At 35.0% G+C, this 11,935-nt stretch overlaps 1 protein-coding gene across 1 annotated transcript in view; it reads right to left on the reverse strand.

Annotated features, from left to right (window-relative positions):
- Window positions 1–11,935, reverse strand: part of LOC110026515 (probable serine protease EDA2) — a 77,196-nt gene that overhangs the window by 40,818 nt on the left and 24,443 nt on the right. Inside the window, exons 5-6 of the mRNA XM_020727481.1 lie at window positions 5,616–5,724; window positions 5,390–5,486 (exon numbers count right to left, since the gene is read on the reverse strand). Coding sequence (XP_020583140.1) covers window positions 5,390–5,486; window positions 5,616–5,724 — 206 coding nt within the window. The remainder of the gene's footprint in view (window positions 1–5,389; window positions 5,487–5,615; window positions 5,725–11,935) is intronic.

Genomic DNA, 11,935 nt, shown 5'->3' on the forward strand with positions numbered 1-11,935 from the left:
CATATATGATATGCATATATGCTAGAAGTTAGATTTGGCATGCTATTAGTCCTTTCTTTTACTTTGCTTATCTAAAGTGCTGAAGTCATGGCATGTTCCCTATCTCCCAAGGCATACTTATGTTGGAAAAAATCATGAGCATGTTAGTATGTTTACTGCGAAGCTTTCATACGCTTTCATTCAAAGCATGTGGTAGTTCTATTTTGAGATGTCTTAAAAGCATGAGAATATTGCTCTAACTTTTGTTGCGGCTTAGTGTTGGAGGTCTCAGTTGCAGCTTGGAGGTCTCAGTTGGAGGTCTCAGTTGCAGCTTGGTTTTCGACCCTTGTTGGGTTCGGGTTTTAGCCTTGCTTGGCTCGGTTTGGTCTTTAACTAATTTGGAATTTGATAAAAAAAAAAAACTTGCTTGGCTTGGTTTTACCTTAAGATGACTGGGATTTTAATTTCTGTTAAGGCTTGGGTTTTAATCTATGCTTGGACTCTGTTTTGGCTTTAAGTGGCTCGGTTTCAGCCTCTACCGGGGCTCGGTTTTGCCTGACCCAGTCCTTGGTTTCTTTTTCTTTTTGCATACTTGTAAAATTTATTTTGGCATGGGATCTGTATGTTGTTGGCTACTCCAAGTCCAATATATGTGAGGGTTTATCCCCAATGATTTAAAGTTGGTGCAAGGCGTGAATTTACTTGTTCTTGGTCCTACCCGAGAGTTTGGCTTGGCTTTGGCCCCTGGTTGGCTCGGTTTTGACTTGTGCTAGACTCGGTTTCAGCCATTTGCTGGTTGCGGTTTTTGGCCTTAGTCGAGGGGATCAGTTTGGCTCGTTTAAAACCCTTTGGCTTGGCTTGTTGGGGGGTTGTCGTCAAGGGAACATAGCAGCCACCGATGGTTCCTTTTGGCTGCTTCAGCCGTGAGCTTTACTTGTTCCTTGGGTTGCCTTTGGTCGTGGGCCTTAGCAGCTGTCCCTTGCCGCCCTTAGTCGTGAGCCTTAATAGCTCCCCCTTTCCTTTTTGTTGCCTTGGCCGAGAGCCTTACATGTTGTTCATCTCTTTGTATTGACCCCGACCGTGAGCATTTATTTGGTTATATGGGAAGATTTTATGTTTATTTGATATATGAGGCTATTGATTAATTCGAAAGTTGGAAGATTCCGATTTCTTGCATGAGTTTGGGAGTACTAGTGGTGGTATTCTCCGAGTCATTTTCCTTTTGTGAAGTTTGGGAGATTTCTCTTTTTGGAAAAGCATTTGGTTGACTTGATTAATCCTACGTCTTTGGGGTTTGAAAAAGCAGCGCAAAGTGGCCCTTTATGTTTGTTAGGAAAGACATTGGGCCCTATTTTTCCACGTCTTTTCGATAGGAGTTTTTGAGAACTGATCTACTCTCCTTTTCGATGTTTTAGATGGATCAATGTCTCCTCTCTCTCACCCCATTTTTGTTATTTTCTTTCCTTGCTTCTTGGTTCGGTTTTCGACTCTTATGTCCGATGCATAAGTTTCCACGTATAGCCTTTTACTATACGTGAAACCATCAAGCAAAGTCGCAAATAGTTTGTTTTGGGGCGTAGGGTGGTGATGATAAAGACACATTGAAGATAGAGCGGAAACATTCTCTATCCTATATCATCAAGATCCAGGTATTTGATGAATAATAGGATAACGATATCCTTCACCGACATAAGTCTAGCAGGAGTTGGTTCGAACCTCCTTAGGTAGTTGGCAGTCCCACGCCCGACAGCGTAATCGACTCGTGGACAATAAAAACTGTTAAAACTTATTTAAAAAAAAAGGTAAAAATATATTTTTCGCTATAAAAAAAATAAAAATTTGATAATATTTTTTTTAAGGCCTATGTACATGTTAAAAACATAAATTTTAAAATAAAATTGATTGTCCACCTGACGAATACCTGTTTAGGCTAGGAAGTAGCCCTCTAGGTGAGTTTCAAGACACACTTCTAGACGAGTGGCGAGTTCTATACATTCGGGTGACCGAGTAGCCTTCGTGGACCCTCGAGTATATACCTACACGAGTGCTTGCGGTACCCCTTTGCCTGAACTTTTTGTTTTATCGAAGCTTTGGACAAAGCACTCGTGCTTCTTTTCTTTCTTTGAGATTTCTCTGAGATTTTTGAAGATTTTTACTTGAGTCTTTTCTCGTTGATTTTCTCAAGTTTTCGATCATGAGTCGTTGTTACACTCTTCTCCGGATTTCCTGGATGACGTTTCTTCCAGACTTCGCTTTTTGCAATGCATTTCATCTTGCTATATTTAAGAAACAGTGAATCCCACGGGCGTACATGTTTGTTTTACATTTACAGATTGTTATATTATTCCTGTTTATACCTGCTACTGCCCTGTACAACATGTTATTATATTCTTGTTCCTACCTGCTACTGTTCTTCTCGTACAACATGTTATATTATTCTTGTTTATACCTGCTACTGTTCTGCATAGCATGTTATTCTATTTCTGTTTATACCTGCTACTGTTCTATATAACATGTTATATTGTTCCTTCTACTATACCAGCTACTGTCGTGTATGACGTGTATACTGTTTCTTTTATTGTGTTTTCTACTGTTTGTCCTGTACTGCACATTTTATATTGTATAGCCTTAAACATGTCTTCTTTCCATATAGGATGTTTAAAGGACTATTACCATAGGATCGTTTGATTTAACATCATAACTGGACACTCTAGAAAACTTAAACTCGTCACGACAAGAAGCTTGGAACTAGTGCAGTGGGCAGCACGACCATCTTCAACAGTAGAACATGTCTTCCCCAGCTAAATCATTCCTTTCCTAGAAGTTGAAATAACAATCCATAGTATTTTGAGGTTGTTTGCCTAACGCAACATAATTCCTCAACCTTTTCGTGTTCTGATGTACTATCTAAACCCTAACTCGTTTTAGGATTCTGAGGTCGTTGTTCATTACGACCAAAATCCTCACATCTTCCAGGCTATTTGTGTGATTGTTTCACAAGAATGTAAGCCCTAATTAAATAAAATTGGCAGGATAAAACACTTGAATATTTCTCCTCGAAACTGAAGCCAAACCATAGTGTAGACTGGGAAGCCACCGAGGATCTCCTCTGGATCTGTGGCATCCCCTAGTTCTTCTTCCTTCGGATCCTGTAATAAATGTTCCAAGTTTAAATCATTCCCTTTTGCACACCTCTTTATCCGATTTTGTTGAAAAGACCTATTCTTTTGAAGTCCTTGAAGATGATTTTTCCTGATTTTTATCGAGAGTATTCTTAAGTGATTTCGGTCATTTAAGATGTAATTAACTATAGGGGTTTGCCCTTATAGTAAGCTTTTCCGAACCCAGTTTAAAATAAACCCTATTTAATTTTTCATATTAAATAGAGGAATTTGTCGGCAAATAAAACAGTTTCGTAGACCAAACGGACGTCATATATATCTTAGTTTATTTGATCGAGTCTCATCCTCAAGTCTTGTGTTTATCCCTCGGGATAGATACAAAGTTTGAGGTAAAGCGCTCTTTCATTTAAACTATGAAAAATATGGGGTCAGTTTGATTTTCATATTTGATTTTAAACTTAAATCTATATGTAAATTAAAACGTCCTTCCAAAGAGGGCGACGGGATTTCGATTCCGGTGACCGAAAGCTTCTTACGGGCAACTCCTCCGCCATCCCACTTTTCCTCGCCGACAATACGATGATACTTTCTTTGTACTGTTTCTTTTAGATGTTGATTTATTGTTCAGTTATGGATTGAGATGTTGTCTGTGGATGTTGTCATTGTTGGATAATTTAAATTTTATTAAACTTGTGGATTAGTAGCTCTTTATATGTATTAAAAGTTTTAAAAATGTGAAAAGGTAGTAAGATGTTAATACAGTCCGATTGCAGTACCCGCCTTTGTTATTTCTATGCATCGAGCCGGGTTGTGACAATTTGTTAGTTGTTTCCTATAAGTTAGGAATTATTAGATTGTTTATGGTTCGTTAGCAGTTTAACAAAGGTTTCTTATTTCCTCCATCAAAAAACAAGGTGTTTTGAACCAAGTAAGACCCTTTGTGACATGAATAAAACTCTTATTATTAATATGAAAACTTCTTTATCTATTTCAGAATTTGATCTTAATTAAATAAACAAATTCTGAGGGATATTTTCTCCAAGTACAAGTATGGGGCTTATTTTTCTAGAGAATTCTTCGCTATCTATTTTCTTTTTCCTTCTCTCACATTTATCATTGCAGGTTTCAAAGTGAGATTGTATTTAATTAAATTTGCCACAATATGGGTTTCTGACAAGTAAATTTTAATCCTGTGTGACTTTCATTCTCTATTCTCATTGTTAATTTCTAGTAAAAAGCCACTAGAATTTTAGTTTGAATTGATTTGCATAGAGTTTTCAATTCTTAAGAACGTAGTCATTACTTCTTTTTGATTAGTAGTTTTTATCCCAGAAATTTTTAAATGCTTGTTGTATCACTCAATATTTCATTTTATATTTGTATTAGAGATCCTAGACCCAAAGACATCCTACATCAATTAGTCTAAGGTCTATACTGGTGTTTGATTGATTACTTCGTATTTCTAGTTTTGTACATGGAACTACCTTAAGCTGCTTTCATGCAAAAACAACTATAGGCCAGGCCTAAGTTATGGCGTTCCAAAAGCCCTCCTTTCCAAGCCTGAAACAAAATTTTAAAATTAAAACAAATAACAAAGTTTAGTTCACACATCAAGAATAACAATTCTATTAAAATATTAGAGCAATGAATACATGTTTATGTTTCCTCTAGGACATTTCGATGTCAAAAGATCGGAATCCATTCCTAGCCAAAATAAAAAAATTATGCAAGTGGAACAATCTGATAACTGGCCACCTAGATGGAAAATAGTAGCCAGACACGAGAAAGATGATATGTAGGGAACATGCAAATTGCTGTATATACAATTTACAGAATAAATTGTGTTGGTAATGATTGCATTAGTAGAACAAAATTCCTTTTTCTTTTCATCAGAGTGACAGATTTTTTTTTCTTTCTTTGTGGCACTATTTCTAAATTATCAAACCCTAATATCTACATTTAAATACATAACTTGCTATGAATGGAACCTCACAAAATGAGTGATAGCAATAAGCACATCCTGTCAGAGTTTCGTCTCAAATAATCTGCTCAAACACTTCTCCAACCAAAGTTACATTGCATTAAAGGTTAGAATCAACAATGAGCATTATTTGCAATCTCCACCTCTCCTAAGAGAATTGAACCTATGAAATGGGCAATCCTGGTAAACTTTTATAAGAAAAGCAACTATGATGCTCTTTTGATGTAAAAAGATTTGTTTAATAAGACTTCCACCATAAAACTGCCCATAAAGAAAAAAGTGTGACTATTATCAAGATTGAGAATACCTAGCATCAATCCGTGGTGACCGGACACTATCATTTGTTGGGGCAACTTGGAAATATGCAACCTCAGTGCAAACTTGGAACCACCATAATCGATCACCTGGATATTTAAATTCGATAAAGCATGGTAGATTAAATAGTAATGGTAATAACATAGCATAAATGCATTAATGCACCTTTAATTGGATAAGGAAACATGCAAACACCAAAGCTTAGAAAGATGTATTACCACCCTTTGCACCAAGTGATATATTCTTTAGGAATTGTTGATCGTAGGTTCGAAGTGATGCACCAAACTTCCCAAAGTAATATTCTTTCACATACTTAGCATATGCTTCCTGCAAGAATAGCTCAAGGCAAAGTTACAAAAATAATCAGCCACCTTTGTAGGGGAAAAATGAGAAGATGTCCCGCTTTCCCCTACTCTTTAGGGGTAAAATGAGAATATGTCTCGCTATAGTTTCAAGAATAAACAAAAATTTTATTCCTGCATGATTGGAAAATGAATTAACAATCTAAACTTTTGGAATTTTTTTCTCTTAAAGCGGTTATTATGAATTGATGAGTTTTCCTTCATGAAGTTCCAGTAATGATAGAAATTTAGAAAGGAAAGACGCATAGGTGATAAAAGTTTTGGTAAACATATGAAACTGCTTCAGTTGGAGAAATGGTGATAGAAAAAATTATGTTCAAGTTAAATAAAATGTTAATAAAGGATAGCTTTAAAGCTTTCATCTCGAATGAATAGAAAAGCGTCGACTAAAAAGTGACCATTAACTTTATCTGGCCATTAAATTGTGAAATAGTAGACATCTAAGATTGGCTAACTGTAATACCTAACATTGATAAGGTACAAATTTAAAATATTCTAAATAAATTATACTTAAAATTTCAACTTTTTGAAAATCACCATAAATCATTCCATTGCATTCTGCATCTCAAAACAATCATTCGATATATAGAAGTATATGCTAATTCTTAAAGATGAGAAACTTACGAAATTAATTTCAATTCAAATAAAATTTTCTAATTTTTTTTTACAATCATACAATTTTTATTGAATTAGTGTTGGAGGCATTGTTCAACCAGCTGAAACAAATTCGCCTTCACTATGTCCAGCATCAATTTGGGGAGGGACATAATGAAACGTGACGCTAACACAATTTGAAAGTAGCTTTAACATCAACAGAAACATATTGCCACGTGGACATTTTTCCAAACCTAGGGAATTTCTTCTTCCACCTGACTTTACGGCCAAACACTATTAATTTCCTAGCAAATTTGTGGTTTAAATGAATTGATTTAAGATGTTTGAAGGCCATTGTAAGGAACAAGATTTTACCATCTGAACTATGCAAGCATGCCAAGGCTTGCCAATGGGCAGCTGTTTTGGTGCATGATAAATTTAAAAGGAGCGCCAAAGCCATGAGAAATCATTGACATAAGTTGGCCAACATTACGTTTTAAATTTAGTCTTCCTTTCAAGGTAAAGAACCTTTGGAAGGAGATTAATGACGTGATGTCTTGTAAAAGACCTCCAAGTGCAGCACAACAAACGGACCTGAGTGATCAAATGAGAACAACAACATTAACAAATTTGCCACTGAGATAAAACTATTGAATGTTAAGGCTGTGCTAATTCGAGCTATGGAAGAATTACATATCACTGAAGCTAAAAATAAAATTTTTATTGAAGTGATGACACATTTTCGAGATTTATAAGCTTGTCAGACTTGATGTCTTTCACTTTATTTTACTTGGTGTAGCTCAACTCTTCTTTTCTTCTTCTTTAATACTAAAGCCTTAACATTGATTTTGTGATTTGTTGAAGTTCATCAATTGATATTATGTGACATTGTGCAAGTGACTCCAGAATTAGACATCAAATTTTCAATTGCTTAGATTCAGCTAGAATAGTTTGTTTTTCCAGTTGAATATTTTCATCAGTTCAATGCCTTGTGCAAAATAGATTTAATCATAATTTCGCTTATTTTTTATTTGAATTTCCTTTTGTCCTAACTTTATGACTTCATGGACTTAATGAAAGATATAACCTAACTTATTTTTGTTAGCTTATTAGAAACATGAGTAAACCTTTTTTCATAAGCTTTCAAATTTGGTGGACATAATGGAGGATGCATCCAGTAGCTTAGCCTTCAAGGATTGTATATAGAATGTCGACAGAGATCTTCAATCTAGTGTTCGATGCTTTTAATGTATTTATTGACAATTGGATTTCCTCAAAATAGTTTCGAGCTTCGAACGAAGCTTGGGATAATTTATTTGACCCATATTGAAGAAATAATATCAAGGAAAGAATTATTTTTAAATTTTTTGCCATGATCCCTGGATCAATTGAGGAGATCTTCTTTGGCTTGGGTCACTTGAACACGACAAATGAGGATTGATTTAGAACTTGAAATGTTGATCAACAGATTAACGAAGTGTGGATTCTTTAACTATGATCACTTTCATGAATTATTAAAGTAAAAAAGGCTATCTGATTTACTCATATTTACGTGTTTTGAATCCAACCTTTTAAGTCCAATTGAGCCTTAGATTTAAATTATAAAGGACTTGTACATTTTCAACATGGCTGACTAAAGTTTGGAAACGTAAAAACCTTCATTATTGGTAAGAAAATATATGATATTTAAAGCATGAAGTTTGAAAGCTCAAAAGAAATACTATTTAAAAATTTCTAGCCAACATAAATGACTTAGTAGTTTAAAATTGACTATAAAAAAGATTTTTCACAGTTTATCATTATTGTTTTGTTAATTGGCTATTAAAAAAAAATATGACTAGCAAAAATTTAATAGAAAAATCCTCCCTAATAGAGTTGTCAGAATTTCATAGATTCTAAAAATGTGTGCTTGGCTTTTCTAAGAAAGTTTGTTTCGACTCAAATTTTCAAAAGATGGTTTTGATTTTAGATTAAGAGAACTAGCGTAAAGAAAATGGTGGAGGAAATGTTAACGAACTCCATACAGATCTCATATTTCCACCATTCAAAATTGCTTTAGATCCAAATCTATAAGTCAAAGGAGGTAATTGACCTAACTGGACTAAGGAATCCTTATCATCACCCATGAGTGGCATTATCCAATGGACCTTATAGACCTAGGGTGAATGTTTGCTGAAGAAAATAGTTCTAAGTGAAATCTACAGGGCACTGAAGATTGCATATAAACATAAAAAAAATTAGTTGGCTAAATCTACAAGTGTTCGGTTCCAATTGCATAATAATATCATTTTGTTTTAGTATACTCGAACAAGGTGTTGATATGACTTATATTCAAGTCATTAAAGATACGTATACTAGAGCTGTTACTTGTGTTCAAACTGAAGGAGGGTTGACCAAATATTTTCCTATTTCTATTGGATTACATCAGGGATTGGCTTTAAGCCCATATCTTTTTGCTTTAGTTATGGATGGTCTTACTGGACATCTACAGGAGGATGTACCTTGGTGTATGTTTTTTGCTGACGATATCCTCCTCATGGATAAAACAAGAGAAAAAGCCCAGAAAAAACTTGAAATATGGAGGTCTATATTGGAGTCTAATGACCTTCATTTAAGTAGAACTAAAATTGAATACATGGAATGTAATTTTAGTAGTAGTAGCTCTAGTGATAGAAGTGTGCCTTTGGGTGATCAAATTATTAAAAGGTGTAAACGATTTAGATATCTTGAGTCATTAGGAGAGTGATGGTGATATAGATGGGGATGTTAATAGTAGAATTCAAGTTGGTTGGTTAAAGTGGAGAAATGCTTCATGCCTTTTGTGTGACAGAAAAGTATTGCTTAGACAGAAAGGAAAATTTTATAAGACGATGGTGAGACCTGCAATGCTCTATGGCGCTGGACGTTGGCCTTTCAAAGAGAAGCATAATAATAAGTGTTGCTGAGATGAGGATGACTAGGTGGATGAGTGGCTTTACACTTAGAAACAAAATGCGAAATGAATATATCCGTGATAGGGTTGGTGTAGCTCCTGTGACGAACAAAATTAGAGAAAGTCGTCTTAGATGGTTTGGTAACATTAAACATCGACCATCTGATGATCCTATTAGGAGAGTAGATGTTTTAAATTCGACTTGTGTTAAGAAAGACAGGGGTAGACCTAGGAAGACTTGGGCTTATTGTATAAAAAATGATCTTAATTTACTAGAACTAAATGAAAATATGACTCTAAATAGAACGCAATGGAGAAAAAAGATTCATGTAGCCGACCCCACGTAGTGGGATTAAGGCTTTGTTGTTGTTGTTGTTGTTGTATACTCGAATAAGGGTTAAAATTATTCTTTAATACAAATATCGTGTCCAACACTCGTGACAGAGGATCAAACTTGAAAAAGTAACATTTAACCCAAATCTATATGTCAAGTACCTCGCTTGAGGGAATACATAAATATTTTAATGGTTTGAATTTAAATTTGAAAGAGAGAAGCTTAAATTTTAAAAATAGTAACGAATCTTTAAAAATAATTACACGCTCCTAAGAGTGGAAGGAATTTTAATTCATCTTATGCTGAGTCCGCATAATACTATAACATTAAATTCAAGCATTTAGTATGTTTAAAGTAGCGCATGTAGTTAGAATTATTTTAGGTAATTAGATGTGCCATGTATGCCTTTTTAAAAATTTAACAGCTTATGATCCGTGATAGTATGTCACTTTGGTTTTATTTGGAAGGAGTCTCATTCACATGAATACACAACCATTTGAGATGTTTAGGGGCCTGCTTTGGTGATCATTCACACGAATTTATTGCTGTTAAAACATGCACATGAACCTGCACTTAAGCTTCATTATGGGTCACATTCTTCACTTGTGTGTATTGATTCACGAATTAGGTTGCAGTTACAAAAGTTAAAATCTAGTGTTTTCAAAGGCCATGATTTGTTTGCATTTAGCTTATATTTTACTCTGGTAGGTCTATTGTGAGGTATTCTTCATCTATAGATAGTAGCCTATCTTAGTTCATATTTACTTCAAGTTCATTTCATCAAGTTTGTTCTTGATGGTACTGAGTATTAAAGAAAGTTTTTAGAATGGCTGAAGAGTCAAATACTAGTAGGCAAGCTTTCAAGTTTATTACAAGCCCCCTAAAAGTCCAATTAATGTTCTAATAATGTTTTCTGCTCAAGGTTTTCTCTAATTCTTTCAACTCAACTTGTATGTCCTTTTAAATGTTCATTTAATATCATTTTGTAAATTCATTTTATTTTAGACATATTTTTAAATGCAAAAATCAATTAAGTTTGTTAACCTTCAAGACCTATCGCTAGATATTTCTATGAACCTCCTAGTGCCTCCCCCCATTTAAGAAATATTAACAAGAGATTTAGGCCTGCTCACATGCTATGAAATCATGTTGAATAATGTCTGAAACACTACGGCAGAAATATTTACCCCACCATGCCATAAAATGCATGTCTAGAACTACGCACATACATACAAACTTTACAAACACGATTTCTCTTCCGTTTCAAAATGACGCATATGCAGACTTATTTATTTTGGCGATCCAATTTTCTTCTTCCACCATGTAAAGAAACACACATTAGATCTATGCACATACATACAAACTTTACAAACAGGATTTCTCTTCCATTTCAAAATGACGCATATGCAGACTTATTACTTTTGGCGATCCAATTTTCTTCTTCCACAATGTCAAGAAACACACATTAGATCTTCTTCCTAACAGACCATAAAAGGAGTGCATGATTCACCGGAACAAAAAAATTGTATAAGCTATATAGAATTCTCCTGCTATGTCAAAATGATGAGCGCAGGTTCTAACATTAGGGAGAACATTTTTTTTTTTGTATTATTTCTTCTGCGAGGATTTCGATAACGACCAACTTAATTGAGGAGAGACAATACAGAGTCACACACAAATTTTTTATGTTTTTCTTCTCTTTGGACTTTTTTTTTCTTCACCTTTTCCCTTATTTTTTCCTTTTTTTCTCTTTTTTTCTTGTTCTTGATTTATAGAGAAAAAGGGTGAGAACAAGGGAGAAAGATAGAATAATTGGAAAGGGAGAGGGAGAGGCTTAGTGAGAGGGAGTTAAAGAGAGTGTGAAAGAAACAGGGGTTAAGAGTTAGAGATAGTAGAAGAGAGAGAGGGAGTTAGAGTGGAAGAAAGAACGATGGAGTTGGAGAGAGCTAGAGGGGTTAGGGAGAGAGAGAAAAGGGGGATGAGGTGGGAATCAAAGATAAAAGAAGGTAGGTTTGGAGGTGGCTTTGAATAGGATTGAAGCAGGATTTTACTCAAACCTGGTTAAACAGCTGAAATGACACCTTTAGATGCCACAAAAACCTAAATCCCATTTCTCCTTTTTTTTTTCCCCTCCTCCATTCCATCTCACGCCACTACTCCAATCAGTTCCTTCCCCAAAGAGCTTCTATGTGACTCTCCTTCACATGCCGCCGAACTAGCCAATGGCCTCTTCCTACGAGCCCTCAACTGCAACTTTCTTGCTTCTCTATCATCAAGGGTTTTTTTTTTTTTTTTGGGGGGGGGGGGGGGGGGTGT

Source organism: Phalaenopsis equestris, unplaced genomic scaffold (genome assembly GCF_001263595.1).
Source record: "Phalaenopsis equestris unplaced genomic scaffold, ASM126359v1 Scaffold000374, whole genome shotgun sequence".
Classification (NCBI taxonomy): Eukaryota; Viridiplantae; Streptophyta; class Magnoliopsida; order Asparagales; family Orchidaceae; genus Phalaenopsis; species Phalaenopsis equestris.